Source organism: Salmo salar, chromosome ssa05 (assembly GCF_905237065.1).
Source record: "Salmo salar chromosome ssa05, Ssal_v3.1, whole genome shotgun sequence".
NCBI lineage: Eukaryota > Metazoa > Chordata > Actinopteri > Salmoniformes > Salmonidae > Salmo > Salmo salar.
The window spans coordinates 91,062,781-91,081,550 of record NC_059446.1 but is presented as its reverse complement, the minus strand read 5'-3'; the positions used below and the strand labels follow the sequence as shown (position 1 = coordinate 91,081,550).

Here is an 18,770-nt window from a genome sequence, read left to right as displayed (position 1 = left end):
TCTGCTGTGAGAAACTGGGTCAAATTAAGGTGGCATCTGTATCTAGAACCTCAAAGGGTTCTTCGGCTGTTGTCATAAGAGAACCTTTTGAAGAACCTTTTTAGGTTCCAGGTAGAACCCTTTTGTGTTCCACGGAGAACCCGTTCCACAGAGGGTTCTATATGGAATCCAAATGGGTCCTACCTTGAACCTAAAAGGGTTCTACCTGGAACCTAACAGGGTTCTACCTGGAAACTAACAGGGTTCTACCTGGAACCTAAAAGGGTCCTCCTATTGGTATAGCTGAAGAACTGTTTTGGAACCTGTTTTTTTAAGACTGTATATATGGGATAGGGTGTCACTTGGGATGCAGACTACGTCTAATGATATGGTTAATTATGAGACTCTTGGCCTATTAACACCATCGTATTATTGAGTTACACCCCCTTTTGCCCTCAGAACAGCCTCAATTTGTCAGGACATGGACTCTACAAGGTGTCTAAAGCGTTCCACAGGGATGCTGGCCCTTGTTGACTCCAATGCTTCCCACAGTTGTGTCAAGTTGGCTGGATGTCCTTTGGGTGGTGGACCATTCTTGTTTCACACAGGAAACTGTTGAGCATGAAAAACCCAGCAGCGTTGCAGTTCTTAACACACTGAAACGTGTGTGCCTGGCACCTACTACCATACCCCGTTCAAAGGCTCTCACATCTTGTTTCTTGCCCATTCACCCTCTGAACGGCACAAATACACAATCCATGTCTCAATTGTCCCAAAGGCTTAAAAATCCTTCTTTAACATGTCTCCTCCCCTTCATCTACACTGATTGAAGTGGATTTAAATGAAATCAACAAGGGAATCATAGCTTTCACCTGGTCAGTCTATGTCATGGAAGGAGCAGGTGTTCCTAATATTTTGTCCAGTCAGTCTAGGAGAAATTCCCTGGTCAGTCTATGTCATGGAAGGACCAGGTGAAATTTCCAGTCCAGTTTTGGCTACTAGTCCAGAGATGATTCCCCTAGTCAGTCTATGTCATGGAAGGACCAGGTGTTCCTAATGTTTTGTCCAGAGCTGATCTAAGGAGGTGATGTAGCCTTGACAGCATCTGGAAATGACATTGAGCTCTGTGATGTGATGTCAATAGAAGTCAAGGCCCACACTGGGTGGAATATGAGAGGAGAGAGACGGACTGTGTGTCCAGCCAAACTATTCCTGTGTTCTGTCAGACACACACACACACACACACACACACACACACACACACACACACACACACACACACACACACACACACACACACACACACACACACACACACACACACACACACAGACAGACTCCGAGTGACAGGAGAGAGGGGGACTGTGTGTCCAGCAAAACTATTCCTGTGTTCTGTCACACACACACAGATACACACACACACAGACAGACAGACAGACAGACAGACTCCGAGTGACAGGAGAGAGGGGGACTGTGTGTCCAACAAAACTATTCCTGTGTTCTGTCACACACACACACACACACACACACACACACACACACACCCATTTACAGGCACACACACGCACACATACACACACACATACAGACACACACAATACCAGAGAGAGTGACAGGTGAGAGAGAGATTGTGTGTCCTCGGAGACTGTCTGCTTAACTCGTCCTCAGCTAGTGGTGCGTGTGTGTGTGTGTGTGTGCGCGCAGCAGAACAACACAGGAATAGTTTTGCTGGATACACAGTCCCCCTCTCACCTGTCACTCGGAGTCTGTCTGTCTGTCTGTCTGTCTGTCTGTCTGTCTGTCTGTCTGTCTGTCTGTCTGTCTGTCTGTCTGTCTGTCTGTCTGTCTGTCTGTCTGTCTGTCTGTCTGTCTGTCTGTGTATCTGTCTGTCTGTCTGTGTATCTGTCTGTCTGTCTATGTATCTGTCTGTCTGTCTGTGTATCTGTCTGTGTATCTGTCTGTCCTGTCTGTGTATCTGTCTGTCCTGTCTGTCCTGTCTTGTCCTGTCTAAGTAGTAAGACTGGCCATGACATTGGTGAGGCTGGTTGGATGGCCAGCGGAATAACAGCTAGAAATCCAATGACATCAGTATCAGATCAGATCCCATGAGACAGGGATGAGATGCTACTCTGCAACACCATCACGCTGGTGGTACTGCCCAGTGGAGCGCCGCCTGGTGGTACTGCCCAGTGGAGCGCCGCCTGGTGGTACTGCCCAGTGGAGCGCCGCCTGGTGTTACTGTTCAGTGTAGCGCCGCCTGGTGGTACTGCCCAGTGGCGCGCCACCTGGTGGTACTGCCCAGTGTAGCGCCGCCTGGTGGGACTGCCCAGTGAAGCGCCGCCTGGTGGTACTGCCCAGTGTAGCGCCGCCTGGTGGTACTGCCCAGTGGAGCGCCGCCTGGTGGTACTGCCCAGTGAGCGCCGCCTGTGGTACTGCCCAGTGGAGCGCCGCCTGTGTTGCCCAGTGAGCGCCGCCTGGTGGTACTGTCCAGTACCCCCCATCAACAGGAGCAGGACCCCTACTAACCTGTACATCTCCAACCTGCCTGTATCCATGGATTAGTGCTAACCCTCTATCTCGCTCTCTCTCTGTCCCTCTCCCTCTCCCTCTTTTTCTCTCTCTCTCTCCCTCCGTCTGTCCCTCTCTCCCTCTCTCTCGCTCCCTCTCTATCTCTTTCTCTCTCCCTCCCTCTCTCTCCCCCTCTCTCTCTCCCTCTATGTCCCCCCCCCCCACAGCAACAGGAACAGGACCCTACTAACCTGTACATCTCCAACCTGCCTGTATCCATGGATGAGCAGGAGCTGGAGAACATGCTGAAACCGTTCAGTCACGTCATCTCAACACGGGTACTACGGGACGCCAACGGGGTCAGCAGAGGAGTCGGCTTCGCCAGGTACACACACACACACACTCACACACACACATACGCTGAAACATGCGCACACACACACACACACACATATATATGCAGAAACATACACACACACACACTGGGTGATGTTCTGATTTGAAATACGCACGCTGAACTTGAATTTCCTCAAATCCCATTGGCATCAATTTAAAATGTATTTGTCAAATTGTAATTTTGTGCGTTTTCATCTGGACTCTGTATCAGGCCCCCGGAGTGAATGTAGAGTCTCCTCACCTTGTTCCTGTGACCTTAGTCCCCCTGACTGTCCCCTTATGGAGAGTCCTTCTCAGTTCCCTCTGGACCGTGCCGGAAAAACTACTCAATTGTTATATTTGAGTAAAAGTAAAGATACCTTCATAGAAAATAGTCAAAATGAGTCACCCAGTAAAATACAACTTGAGTAAAAGTCCAAAAATTATTTTGTTTAAAATATACTTAAATATCGAAAGTAAATGTAATTGTTACAATATTCTTAAGTATCAAATGTAAAAGTAACTGGTATAAATCATTTAAAATTCCTTCTATTAAGCAAACGGCACCATTTTCTTGTTTTTTAATTTAATTTCCTGATATCCAGGGTGCACTCCAACACTCAGACATCATTTACAAATGAAGCATTTGTGTGTATTGAGGCCATCATATCAGAGGCACTAGGGATGACCAGGGTTGTGAATTGGACTTTTGGGTGTCTGGGGAAAATGTATGGAGGTAAAAAGTACTTATTTTCTTTAGGAATGTAGTGGAGAAAAAGTAAAAGTTGTCAAAAAATATAAAAAGCAAAGTAAAGTATAGATTCCCCCCCCCAATTTTTTTTTACTTAAGTAGTACTTGAAAGTATTTTTACACCACTGCCTCTGGAATGTGCCAGCGATTAGAAACCCAGCCAAGCCTCTTTATTCAGGTGTGTCTTTTCCTGGTCTGGCCTCTCTGTATTAAGGGTCAGTGGCTGGAGAGAATGACTAGAGAAATATTTCTCTGGCATCACCCTCTGATTCCCTGAGAGAACGACTAGAGAAAGATTTCTCTGGCATCACCCGCTGACTCCCTGAGAGAACGACTAGAGAAATATTTCTCTGGCATCACCCGCTGACTCCCTGAGAGAACGACTAGAGAAAGATTTCTCTGGCATCACCCTCTGACCCCCTGAGAGAACGACTAGAGAAAGATTTCTCTGGCATCACCCGCTGACTCCCTGAGAGAACGACTAGAGAAAGATTTCTCTGGCATCACCCGCTGACTCCCTGAGAGAACGACTAGAGAAATATTTCTCTGGCATCACCCTCTGACTACCTGAGAGAACGACTAGAGAATTATTTCTCTGGCATCACCCGCTGACTCCTTGAGAGAACGACTAGAGAAATATTTCTCTGGCATCACCCTCTGACTCCCTGAGAGAACGACTAGAGAAATATTTCTCTGGCATCACCCTCTGATTCCCTGAGAGAACGACTAGAGAAATATTTCTCTGGCATCACCCGCTGACTCCCTGAGAGAACGACTAGAGAAATATTTCTCTGGCATCACCCGCTGACTCCCTGAGAGAACGACTAGAGAAAGATTTCTCTGGCATCACCCTCTGACCCCCTGAGAGAACGACTAGAGAAAGATTTCTCTGGCATCACCCGCTGACTCCCTGAGAGAACGACTAGAGAAAGATTTCTCTGGCATCACCCGCTGACTCCCTGAGAGAACGACTAGAGAAATATTTCTCTGGCATCACCCTCTGACTACCTGAGCCAAGCTCAGCTGATAATTAGCCCTTCGGACATGATTGGGTGAACACAGATGAACGGGCCCTCACAAAGAAGCTGCGTCGTAGAGCAGAGAGCAGAGCGGTGAATGGAGCCTTTCAATGGACAAAGGAAACAACATCCAGTCCCCATCCTCTTCTCTTCCTTTCCTCCTCCTTCCCTCTCTCCCTCCTCTTCTGTTTCCTTAAGCAACCCACAGGAAAGGCCTGTTAGTGTGTTTGACCTGACTGAAACTCTCTTCTCTCTCTTTCCCTCTTTCCCTCTTTCCCTCTTTCTCTCTCTCTCTCTCTCTCTCTCTCTCTCTCTCTCTCTCTCTCTCTCTCTCAATTTAAGCGGCTTTCTTGGCATGGGAAACATATGTTTACTTTGCCATAGCAAGTGAAATGGATAAACAAAAGTGAAATAAACAATAAAAATGAACAGTAAATATTACACTCACAAAAGTTCCAAAAGAATAAAGACATTACAAATGTCATATTATGTATTTATATACAGTGTTGTAACAATGTGCAAGTGGTTAAAGTACAAAATGGAAAATAAATAAACATAAATATGGGTTGTATTTACAATGGTGTTTGTTCTTCACTGGTTGACCTTTTCTTGTGGCAACAGGTCACAAATCTTGCTGCTGTGATGTCACACAGTGATATTTCACCCAGTAGATATGGGAGTTTATCAAAATTGGATTTGTGTCTGTGTGATCTGAGGGAAATATGTGTCTCTAATATGGTCATACATTGGGGAAGGAGGTTAGGAAGTGCAGCTCAGATCCCACCTCATGTTGTTGGCAGTGTGCATATAGACTGTCTTCTCTTGAGAGCCAGGTCTGCCTACAGCGGCCTTTCTCAATAGCAAGGCTATGCTCACTGAGTCTGTACATAGTCAAAGCTTTCCTTAAGTTTGGGTCAGTCACAGTGGTCAGGTATTCTGCCACTGTGTACTCTCTGTTTAGGACCAAATAGCATTCTAGTTTCAGATTTTTTGTTAATTCTTTCCAATGAGTCAAGTAATTATCTTTCTGTTTTCTCATCATGATCTATCTCTGTCCCTTGCTCTGTCCCTTGCTCTGTCCCTTGCTCTGTCCCTTGCTCTGTCCCTTGCTCTGTCCCTCGCTCTGTCCCTCGCTCTGTCCCTCGCTCTGTCGCTCTCTCTGTCGCTCTCTCTGTCCCTCTCTCTCTCTCTCTCTCTCTCTCTCTCTCTCTCTCTCTGTCGCTCTCTCTGTCCCTCTCTCTCTCTCTCTCTCTCTCTCTCTCTCTCTCTCTCTCTCTCTCTCTCTGTCCCTCTCTCTGTCCCTCTCTGTCCCTCTCTGTCTCTCTCTGTCCCTCTCTCTGTCTCTCTCTGTCCCTCTCTGTCCCTCTCTCTGCCCCCCCCCCCTCCCCCTCAGGATGGAGTCGACAGAGAAGTGTGACGTGGTGATTCAACATTTCAACGGAAAGTTTCTGAAGACTCCACCAGGCATACCAGGTATGAGGAACAGTCTTTTTGGGGTGTTGTGTTCAAAGTGCTTAGATTTGTAACTTAAAGGCCCAGTGTCATTAAAAAATTTCATTTTCCTGTGTTGTATATATATATTTGCACACTATGAGGTTGGAATAATACTGTGAAATAGTGAAAATGATGATAATGCCCTTTTAAGTGAAAAAGCTGTTTCAGCCTGTTTTGGTGGGATGGAGTTTTGGCCTGCCTGGTGACATCACCAAATTATTGAATAGACCAATAAGAAAGAGAGTTCTAAACCTCTCTGCCTCTTCAGCCCCCCCCCAGACAGTCCTAGCAGAATTCCTGTTTAAGAAATTGCTCTTTGCTAAAAAAGCTATTTCTGTTGTTTTTTTTTACAATTTTAATTTAAAACAATCACAGTAAAGTGCTTAATTGTTACCCAAAAGATATTGAGATTAAAACGGGTGCATTGGACCTTTAACCTCAGCTCTGAGTCCTAGAGAAACCTGTGCTGTGTGTCCTGAAAGTACCTCTGATGATTTTACAAGTGTGTCAATGAATCCAAAAGTAACTGAGTCTCTGACATCGCCTGCAGCCAACAAGCTATCCCCTTCCCTATAAACACAGCAGTAAACGCCCCAAGCAGAACCCTGGTTTACACGCAGGCACATAGCCGTCCTAACCTGTCAGCCTGGGGTCCTCATGCCTCCATGATGGTTCCTGTCTGGCTCAAGCTGAGCTCAGTTTCCTACTGCGCTGTGTCTGATGGCACTTCTCTCTCCATGGGCTGTCCTTCTGGCTCAGAGCACAACCTCCATGTTTTATTCAGAACCACAGGAGGAGGGAGAGAGAGAGAGATAGCGAGAGAGATAGCGAGAGAGATAGCGAGAGAGATAGCGAGAGCGAGAGAGATAGCGAGAGAGAGAGAGATAGCGAGAGAGAGATAGCGAGAGAGAGAGAGAGAGATAGCGAGAGAGAGAGGGATAGCGAGAGAGAGAGGGATAGCGAGAGAGAGAGAGAGATGAGGGATAGAGGGGAAGCTAGAGAGAGAGATGAGGGGATAGAGGGAAGAGAGATGAGGGGATAGAGGGGAAGACAGACAGACAGAGAGAGCGCAGTAGATTGTCGAGCGGTCTCTGATCTAGAGATATGATTTGTGAGGTGTATCTGTGTGGCAGACAGGAAGACAGGTGCATGATGGATCACTCAATCTATCTTTGTCTGATACTCCCAGGACACCGCCAGCCTCCTTTGTGTGTGTGTGTGTGTGTGTGTGTGTGTGTGTGTGTGTGTGTGTGTGTGTGTGTGTGTGTGTGTGTGTGTGTGTGTGTGTGTGTGTGTGTGTGTGTGTGTGTGTGTGTGAAGTGTGTGTAGCCTATGCATTGGAAGGTGTAACTGATCGTACCCATTTGGACTCGGCAAGCAGGTAGTCTTCATAGAGACCCGTAACCAGACTGAATGAGATGGGGATACAGGAAACCTGTACGATTAGCCACAGACAGTGGAATAACATGACTATACTGAACAGAGATGTACTACAATACAGTAGGGTCTACATCCCAAATGGCACCCTATTCCCTATGGTCTCTGGTAGAAGATACAGTAGGGTCTACATCCCAAATGGCACCCTATTCCCTATGGCCTCTGGTAGAAGATACAGTAGGGGCTACATCCCAAATGGCACCCTATTCCCTATGACCTCTGGTAGAAGATACAGTAGGGTCTACATCCCAAATTGCACCCTATTCCCTATGGCCTCTGGTAGAAGATACAGTAGGGGCTACATCTCAAATGGCACCCTATTCCCTATGGCCTCTGGTAGAAGATACAGTAGGGTCTACATCCCAAATGGCACCCTATTCCCTATGGCCTCTGGTAGAAGATACAGTAGGGTCTACATCCCAAATGGCACCCTATTCCCTATGGCCTCTGGTAGAAGATACAGTAGGGTCTACATCCCAAATGGCACCCTATTCCCTATGGCCTCTGGTAGAAGATACAGTAGGGTCTACATCCCAAATGGCACCCTATTCCCTATGGCCTCCGATAGAAGATACAGTATAATCTCCAGGGATAGGTCTAATCGTGTAAAGTATGTTTAGATAGGTGTAATCAACCAATGTAAAGTATGTTTAGATACGGGTAATCATGTAAAGTATGTTTCGATAGGTGTAATCATGTAAAGTATGTTTTGATAGGTGTAATCATGTAAAGTATGTTTAGATAGGTGTAATCATGTAAAGTATGTTTAGATAGGTGTAATCGTGTAAAGTATGTTTAGATAGGCGTAATCGTGTAAAGTATGTTTAGATAGGTGTAATCGTGTAAAGTATGTTTAGATAGGGGTAATCGTGTAAAGTATGTTTAGATAGGGGTAATCGTGTAAAGTATGTTTAGATAGGGGTAATCGTGTAAAGTATGTTTAGATAGGGGTAATCGTGTAAAGTATGTTTAGATACGGGTAATCATGTAAAGTATGTTTAGATCGGTGTAATCTAGAGTCAAGAGTGTTGATTTTTAATCCGAGGGTATCCTGATATTGACGTACTTGTTGAATTATGCAACAGAAGGTGACAACAATAGTAATGAATAAGTCTGTATAGACAGAGCAAGTGTTTGGTGGTCGCAGCCACACTCCACCCCTTTATGTTAATGTATTCATATATGCACACCCACATGGTGTATTTATGCAAATGAGGCACATTTCATTTTCTTTATTTTAACGCAAAATATTTTTTACATGAATTCCTGATACAACAAGAAAATGTATGTATGAGTGCATTTGACAGAGATGACATTTGACAATACATTGAATATCTGAATGATCACCAAAATCCCTGCGCTTGTCCGTGCCAGTAAAATGTTTACTGCTATAATTCAGTCAATATGTGATGGATTAAAAACATTTACATTTACATTTAAGTCATTTAGCAGACGCTCTTATCCAGAGCGACTTACAAATCGGTGCATTCACCTTATAATATCCAGTGGAACAACCACTTTAAAAAACCATTCTAAACTTTTAGAGTACCTTCCTCCATTGTCCAATTGTTGAATTTATTAGAATTGTTTTAAAAAAAAACGTTTTAACAATTTTGATGACCGTTGCTAATATAACTTGGAACTTGAAAACATTTCACTTCTATGTGCAACGTGGGATGCTAGCGTCCCACCTGCGGGACACAGCCAGTGAAATATCAGGGCGGCAAATTCAAAACAACAGAATCTCATAATTCAAATTTCTCAAACATACAACTATTTTACACCATTTTAAAGATACACTTGTCCTTAATGCAACCACATTGTCCGATTTCAAAAAGGCTTTACGGCGAAAGCATAAAGTTAGATTATGTTAGGACAGAGCATCAACAAGAAAAACCACACAGCCATTTTCCAAGCGGGAGAGGCGTCACAAAAACCAGAAATACAGCTAAAATTAAGCACTAACCTTTGACGATCTTCTTCAGATGACACTCCTAGGACTCAATGTTACACAATACATGTATGTTTTGTTCGATAAAGTTTATATTTATATCCAAAAACCCCATTTTACATTGGCGCGTGATGTTCAGAAAATATTTTGCCTCCAAAACCTCCGGTGAATGAGCACAACAATTTACAAAAATACTCATCATAAACGTTTATAAAATATTAAACTGTCATTCAAAGAATTATAGATAAACATCTCCTTAATGCAACCGCTGTGACAGATTTCAAAAAAGCTTCACGGGGAAAGAACACTTTGCAATAATCTGAGTACAGCGCTCAGAAAACCAAACCAGCAATACAGATACCCGCCATTTTGGAGTCATCTAAAATCATAAATAGCATTATAAATATTCACGTACCTTTGATGATCTTCATCAGAATGCACTCTCAGGAATCCCTAGTTCTATTATGACAGATTTGATTTAGTTCTATTATGACAGAGGTGATTTAGCTCTATGATGACAGCGGTGATTTAGTTCTATTATGACAGAGGTGATTTAGTTCTATTATGACAGAGGTGATTTAGTTCTATGATGACAGAGGTGATTTAGTTCTATGATGACAGAGGTGATTTAGTTCTATTATGACAGAGGTGATTTAGTTCTATTATGACAGAGGTGATTTAGTTCTATTATGACAGAGGTGATTTAGTTCTATTATAACAGAGGTGATTTAGTTCTATTATGACAGAGGTGATTTAGCTCTATTATGACAGAGGTGATTTAGTTCTATGATGACAGAGGTGATTTAGCTCTATTATGACAGAGGTGATTTAGCTCTATGATGACAGAGGTGATTTAGTTCTATTATGACAGAGGTGATTTAGCTCTATTATGACAGAGGTGATTTAGTTCTATTATGACAGAGGTGATTTAGTTCTATGATGACAGAGGTGATTTAGCTCTATTATGACAGAGATGATTTAGCCTATTACGACAGATGGCTGTTCTGTGATGACGGGTGTTAGCGTTCATTATGAAGCGTGTGTTTGCCTATATGACAGAGTGTGTGTGTGTGTGTGTGTGTGTGTGTAAAGTGTGTGTGTGTGTGTGTGTGTGTGTGTGTGTGTGTGTGTGTGTGTGTGTGTGTGTGTGTGTGTGTGTGTGAGACCTATTACACCCCAGAGGTCAGCCCTGTCAACTCAGAGAGAGCACAAGGATTCAGTCTGTCACAGCCTCCAGTGGCATGTGTGGATGTGTGGGGTGACTCGTCAAATTGGGATCCTCTCTGCTCTCTAAGGCTGGTAGAAATTGGGAAATCAAGCTGCCAGAAAGAGGTTAACTATAACCCACAGGGTTTGTTTGCTGCTATAGACACACACAGAGGGAATACCTCTCCCCAGCTAGGCTCTGTTCAGTTCATTCATCTCCCTTATTTATCTGGTGTTTATCTATTAGTTTGGGGTTTCCACTGGATTTTACAGAGGGGTTTCAGACATCAACTCTGTGGTTGACTAGGAGGTTACAGTATGGGGGATCTGTCCTCTCTGTTACCCTGTAGACAGATGGTTTCCTGTCAGCTGACCAGAGGTGGTACAGTACTGGGGTAGGAGGTTACAGTATGGAGGATCTGTCCTCTCTGTTCCCTTGAAGATGGTTTCCTGTCAGCTGACCAGAGGTGGTGCAGTACTGGTATTTCCCTGTAGACAATGGTTTCTGTCAGCTGACCAAGGTGGTACAGTACTGGGGTTGACTAGGAGGTTACAGTATGGGGGATCTGTCCTCTGTTACCCTGTAGACATATGATTTCCTGTCAGCTGACCAGAGGTGGTACAGTACTGGGGTAGGAGGTTACAGTATGGGGGATCTGTCCTCTCTGTTACCCTGTAGACAGATGGTTTCCTGTCAGCTGACCAGAGGTGGTGCAGTACTGGGGTTGTTACAGCTGTAGTACATGGCACTGCTCTCTCACTTTGACCCTGTCATGATACTGTCCACTTGCTTCCTTTGTGTCCTGTTTTAACAATGTCTCCACTTTTCTGTCTGGGGTGAGGAGAGGTTGTCTGTCTCTGTCTGCTCCCTATATAGTACACTACTTTTGACCAGAGCGTGTCAGTAATAGCTTTCCATTTGGGACGCAGCCATCATTTGTTTTTATTATACCTTTATTTAACTAAACAAGTCAGTTAAGAACAAACTCTTATTTTCAATGCCGGCCTAGGAACAGTGGGTTAACTGCCTTGTTCAGGGGCAGAACGACAGATATCTACCTTGTCAGCTCGGGGGATTTGACCTTGCAACCTTTCGGTTCCTTGTCCAACACTCTAACCACTAGGCCACCTGCCGCCCCAGGAAACAGAGACAGGACTTCCCCGCTGGGTTCATTAGGGTTAGCTTCATGTATCTCTCTAAGAGGAGAGTGATTTAACGACAACAACTGGTTGCAACAATAACATTTATGAATGTGAGGCCACATTTATAAAACAGGCCCTGGGACTTGACTCTTCTCACCCCAGAGAGACAGTTCCCTAGTGCCACATTTATAAAACAGGCCCTGGGACTTGACTCTTCTCACCCCAGAGAGACAGTTCCCTAGTGCCACATTTATAAAACAGGCCCTGGGACTTGACTCTTCTCACCCCAGAGAGACAGTTCCCTAGTGCCACATTTATAAAACAGGCCCTGGGACTTGACTCTTCTCACCCCAGAGAGACAGTTCCCTAGTGCCACATTTATAAAACAGGCCCTGGGACTTGACTCTTCTCACCCCAGAGAGACAGTTCCCTAGTGCCACATTTATAAAACAGGCCCTGGGACTTGACTCTTCTCACCCCAGAGAGACAGTTCCCTAGTGCCACATTTATAAAACAGGCCCTGGGACTTGACTCTTCTCACCCCAGAGAGACAGTTCCCTAGTGCCACATCAGAGTGATAATTGAATTTATTTCAGCTGCTGCTTTCATGAAGTGTTTATTAAAGTGTGTTGAGCAGTAGAATGATTGATGTGTCTCCGTGACAACACAAAGCCTGGCTCAGATCCACATCATCACATCCACGGGAGATAACATTATAATGAGGAAATGGTTGAAGGGGAATTATCTTTTAATACTGAACTATCTGATGGAATGCCTTTTTTGTTGTTGTTAATAACCTTCTTTGTTCCCTCCCCGATGGGAGACAGAGAGAGACAACAAACAACCTAGGTCACGTCCCAAGTGGCATCATGTTCCCTATAGAGGGACCCATCTGCTCCACCCTGTTCCCTATAGAGGGACCCATCTGCTCCACCCTGTTCCCTATAGAGGGACCCATCTGCTCCACCCTGTTCCCTATAGAGGGACCCATCTGCTCCACCCTGTTCCCTATAGAGGGACCCATCTGCTCCACCCTGTTCCCTATAGAGGGACCCATCTGCTCCACCCTGTTCCCTATAGAGGGACCCATCTGCTCCACCCTGTTCCCTATAGAGGGACCCATTGGGCTCTGCTCCACCCTGTTCCCTATAGAGGGCCCCATTGGGTTCTGCTCCACCCTGTTCCCTATAGAGGGACCCATTGGGCTCTGCTCCACCCTGTTCCCTATAGAGGGACCCATTGGGTTCGCTCCACCCTGTTCCCTATTGGGTTCTGCTCCACCCTGTTCCCTATAGAGGGACCCATTGGGCTCTGCTCCCTAGGCCCATTGGGCTCTGCTCCACCCTGTTCCCTATAGAGGGACCCATCTGCTCCACCCTGTTCCCTATAGAGGGACCCATTGGGCTCTGCTCCACCCTGTTCCCTATAGAGGGACCCATTGGGTTCTGCTCCACCCTGTTCCCTATAGAGGGACCCATCTGCTCCACCCTGTTCCCTATAGAGGGACCCATCTGCTCCACCCTGTTCCCTATAGAGGGACCCATCTGCTCCACCCTGTTCCCTATAGAGGGACCCATCTGCTCCACCCTGTTCCCTATAGAGGGACCCATCTGCTCCACCCTGTTCCCTATAGAGGGACCCATCTGCTCCACCCTGTTCCCTATAGAGGGACCCATTGGGCTCTGCTCCACCCTGTTCCCTATAGAGGGCCCCATTGGGTTCTGCTCCACCCTGTTCCCTATAGAGGGACCCATTGGGCTCTGCTCCACCCTGTTCCCTATAGAGGGACCCATTGGGTTCTGCTCCACCCTGTTCCCTATAGAGGGACCCATTGGGCTCTGCTCCACCCTGTTCCCTATAGAGGGACCCATCTGCTCCACCCTGTTCCCTATAGAGGGACCCATTGGGCTCTACTCCACCCTGTTCCCTATAGAGGGGCCCATTGGGTTCTGCTCCACCCTGTTCCCTATAGAGGGGCCCATTGGGCTCTGCTCCACCCTGTTCCCTATAGAGGGACCCATCTGCTCCACCCTGTTCCCTATAGAGGGACCCATCTGCTCCACCCTGTTCCCTATAGAGGGACCCATTGGGTTCCATCTCAGTCTTTCACTCCATTAGGACTAAATATCTTTATATGCCTTTTAAAGAGTCACACATCACACCCAGCGGTATTCATCATAGAATCAGGACAAACGGCTTCACAGATGGGACCAAGATGTGGAGTTTTAACGTATTGCTAATAATATCGGTGTGAGTTTAAACGACAGCTTGATACAGTGTGTAGTGACCATGTCTTCCGTCGAAAGCCTTTCGTAGAAACAGTTAATATCATGATGATAGCAGCGGTATAGTGGACACTGACTCCTCCTTATCCCTCACACACACACAGACATGCAGTCATCACTTCTAACGTCAACATAGGTATATACTGTACACTACACACTTAGAGAAAAGGGGTTCTGAAAGGGTTCTTCGGCTGTCCACATAGAAGAACCCTTTTTGGGTCCAGGTAGAACTATTTTGGGTTCCATGTAGAACCCTTTGTGAAAAGGATCCTACATAGAACCCAAAAGGATTTAACCTTGAACCAAAAAGGGTTTTTCAAAGGGTTCGCCTATGGGGACAGCTGAAAACCCCCTGTCCATATACACACTGAGTGCACAAAATATTAAGAACAGCTTCTTAATATTGAGTTCCCACCCTTCCCTTTTGCCCTCAGAACAGCTTGAATTCGTTGGGGCATGGACTCTACAAGCGTTCCACAGGGATGCTGGCCCTTGTTGACTCCGATGCTTCCCACAGTTGTGTCAAGTTGTCTGGATGTCCTTTTGGGTGGTGGACCATTCTTGATACACACAGGGAACTGTTGAGTGTGATAAAACCCGGTAGCGTTGCAGTTCTTGACACAAACCGGTGCGCCTGGCACCTACTACCATACCCCATTCAAAGGCACTTCAATATTCTGTCTTGCCCATTCACCCCCTGAACGGCACACATACACAATCCATGTCGCAAGGCTTAAAAATCCTTCTTTAACCTGTCTCCTCCCCTTCATCTACACTGAAGTGGATTTAAGAAGTGACATCAATAATGGATCATAGCTTTCACCTGGTCGCTCTATGTCATGGAAAGAGCAGGTGTACCTAATGTTTTGTACACTCAGTTTAGTCGTAATTTGTAAAGTTAAGATATGCATATGCAGTACATACAAAAACTAACAACACAACCAGTTACCATAGAGATAACATGAAGAACACCCAGTTACCATAGAGATAACATGAAGAACACCCAGTTACCATAGAGATAACATGAATAACACCCACTACTATAGAGACAACATGAAGAACACCCAGTTACCATAGAGACAACATGAAGTACACCCAGTTACCATAGAGGCAATATGAAGATCACCCAGTTACCATAGAGACAACATGAAGAACACCAACTACTATAGAGACAACATGAATAACACCCAGTTACCATAGAGACAACATGAAGAACACCCACTACCATAGAGACAACATGAAGAACACCCAGTTACCATAGAGACAACATGAAGAAAACCCAGTTACCATAGAGACAACATGAATAACACCCAGTTACCATAGAGACAACATGAAGAACACCCAGTTACCATAGAGACAACATGAAGAACACCCAGTTACCATAGAGACAACATGAAGAAAACCCAGTTACCATAGAGACAACATGAAGAACACCCAGTTACCATAGAGACAACATGAAGAACACCCAGTTACCATAGAGACAACATGAAGAACACCCAGTTACCATAGAGACAACATGAAGAACACCCAGTTACCATAGAGACAACATGAAGATCACCCAGTTACCATAGAGACAACATGAAGATCACCCAGTTACCATAGAGACAACATGAAGATCACCCAGTTACTATGGAGACAACATGAAGAACACCCACTACTATAGAGACAACATGACTAACACCCAGTTACCATAGAGACAACATGAATAACACCCACTACTATAGAGAAAACATGAATAACACCCAGTTACCATAGAGACAACATGAATAACACCCAGTTACCATAGAGACAACATAACACCCACTACTATAGAGACAACATGAATAACACCCAGTTACCATAGAGACAACATGAATAACACCCAGTTACTATAGAGACAACATGGGTTCATAACCCAGACGTGTCCTGGGGCTATAATCAGGGGGATAGTACTGGTCCAGTGGTTCCTAACCCTGAGGTGTCCTGGGGCTATAATCAGGGGGATAGTACTGGTCCAGGGGTTCCTAACCCTGAGGTGTCCTGGGGCTATAATCAGGGGGATAGTATTGGTCCAGTGGTTCCTAACCCTGAGGTGTCCTGGGGCTATAATCAGGGGGATAGTACTGGTCCAGGGGTTTATAACCCTGAGGTGTCCTGGGGCTATAATCAGGGGGATAGTTCTGGTCCAGGGCTTTCTAACCCTGAGGTGTCCTGGGGCTATAATCAGGGGGATAGTTCTGGTCCAGGGGTTGCTAGCCCTGAGGTGTCCTGGGGCTATAATCAGGGGGATAGTACTGGTCCAGGGGTTTCTAACCCTGAGGTGTCCTGGGCTAAAATCAGGGGGATAGTATTGGTCCAGGGGTTCCTAACCCTGAGGTGTCCTGGGGCTATAATCAGGGGGATAGTATTGGTCCAGGGGTTCATAACCCTGAGGTGTCCTGGGGCTATAATCAGGGTGATAGTTCTGGTCCACGGGTTTCTAACCCTGAGGTGTCCTGGGGCTATAATCAGGGGGATAGTACTGGTCCAGGGGTTCCTAACCCTGAGGTGTCCTGGGGCTATAATCAGGGGGATAGTTCTGGTCACCCTGCTCCATCCAGACCCCACTAGACCCCATCAGTGCCAAGCAGCAGCAACAACCAATCAGACTAACACAAATCCACAGAGAAGTGATACGACAAGGTCAATTTTAAACCAACAGGAAGTGGCTAGTCTAAGCTGATTATGTTTCTGTTTCTATTCCCAGTGATGCTTCCTTCCTATTTCCTCCCGCTGGTTTCCATGGAGATCCCATGTCAAACAGTTGGCTGTGTTTACCTAAACAAACCAATGTCAGCGTGGAGAGCAAACTACTCGTCCACGGTTAATCCTGGACAGATTTATTTTCTGATGAACGGAAAATAAACACCATGTGTGTCCCAAATGACAGCCTGTTCTCTAAACATTACACTCACAAAAGTTCCAAAAGAATAAAGACATTTTAAATGTCATATAATGTATATATTCAGTGTTGTAACGATGACCAAATGGTTAAAGTACAAAATGGAAAATAAATAAACATAAATATGGGTTTTATTTACAATGGTGTTTGTTCTTCACTGGTTTCCCTTTTCTTGTGGCAACAGGTCACAAATCTTGCTGCTGTGATGTCACACCGTGGTATTTCACCCTGTAGATATGGGAGTTTATCAAAATTGGGTTTGTTTTGAAATTCTTTGTGGATCTGTATAATCTGAGAAAAATATGTGTCTCTAAAATGGTCCTACATTTGGCAGGAGGTTAGGAAGTGCAGCTCAGTTTCCACCTCATGTTGTTGGCAGTGAGCATAGCCTGTCTTCTCTTGAGAGCCAGGTCTGCCTATGGCGGCCTTTCTCAATAGCAAGGCTATGCTCACTGAGTCTGTACATAGTCAAAGCTTTCCTTAAGTTTGGGTCAGTCACAGTGGTCAGATATTCTGCCACTGTGTACTCTCTGTTTAGGACCAAATAGCATTCTAGTTTGCTCTATTTTTTTGTTAATTCTTTCCAATGTGTCAAGTAATTATCTTTTTGTTTTCTCATGACTTGTGAGCAGAGCCCCAGGACCAGCTTGCTTAGGGGGGCTCTTCTCCAGGTTCATCTCTCTGTAGGTGATGGCTTTGTTATGGAAGGTTTGGGAATCGCTTCCTTTTAGGTGGTTGTAGAATTGAATGTTATTCTGCTCTGCATGCAGAGTCTCAATTTGATGTTTGTCCCATTTTGTGAATTCTTTGTTAGTGAGCAGACCTCAGACCCCACAACCAAAAGGCAGTGGGTGTTATAACTGATTCAAGTATTTTTAGCCGGATCCTAATTGGTATGTCGAATTTTATTTTCCCTTTGATGGCATAGAAAACCCTTCTTGCCTTGTCTCTCAGATCGTTCACAGCTTTGTGGAAGTTACCTGTGGTGCTGATGTTTAGGCCGAGGTATGTATAGTTTTTTGTGTGCTCTAGGACAACGGTGTCAAGATGGAATTTGTATTTGTGGTCCTGGCGACTGGACCTTTTTTGGAACACCATTATTTTGGTCTTACTGAGATTTACTGTCAGGGCCCAGGTCTGACAGAATCTGTGCAGAAGATCTAGGTGCTGCTGTAGGCCCTCCTTGGTTGGGGACAGAAGCACCAGATCATCAGCAAACAGTAGACATTTGACTTCAGTTTCTAGCAGGGTGCTGCAGACTGTTCTAGTGTCCTCGCCAATTCGTTGATATATAAGAGGGTGGGGCTTAAGCTGCATCCCTGTCTCACCCCACGGCCCTGTGGGAAGAAATGTATGTGTTTTTTTATCATTTTAACCGCACACTTGTTGTTTGTGTACATGGATTTTATAATGTCGTCTGTTTTTCCCCCCAACACCACTTTCCATCAATTTGTATAGCAGACATGCCAAATTGGGTCGAAAGCTTTTTTGACATCAACAAAGCATGAGAAGACTTTGTTCTCCCCAAAAACCAGTTTTCTTTGAATGTTCAGTAGTCTACTCTCCCCTCAGTACCCCCCCAACACCTGTTTTCTCTGAATGTTCATTAGTCTACTCTCCCCTCAGTACCCATCTCCTCTCTCTCCCACCTCTTCTTATGAACTATGTTTTGGTCCTTTCTACAGTAAGTGGGAGACAAGGG

General features: G+C 45.3%; 1 protein-coding gene across 3 annotated transcripts in view; it reads left to right on the top strand.

The window, feature by feature from the left end:
* Positions 1 to 18,770, top strand: part of LOC106606141 (RNA-binding motif, single-stranded-interacting protein 3) — a 219,507-nt gene that overhangs the window by 142,863 nt on the left and 57,874 nt on the right. For all 3 annotated transcript variants that reach the window (XM_045719370.1, XM_045719369.1, XM_045719368.1), the window contains exons 5-6: positions 2,715 to 2,872; positions 6,026 to 6,105. In XM_045719370.1, coding sequence (XP_045575326.1) covers positions 2,715 to 2,872; positions 6,026 to 6,105 — 238 coding nt within the window. The remainder of the gene's footprint in view (positions 1 to 2,714; positions 2,873 to 6,025; positions 6,106 to 18,770) is intronic.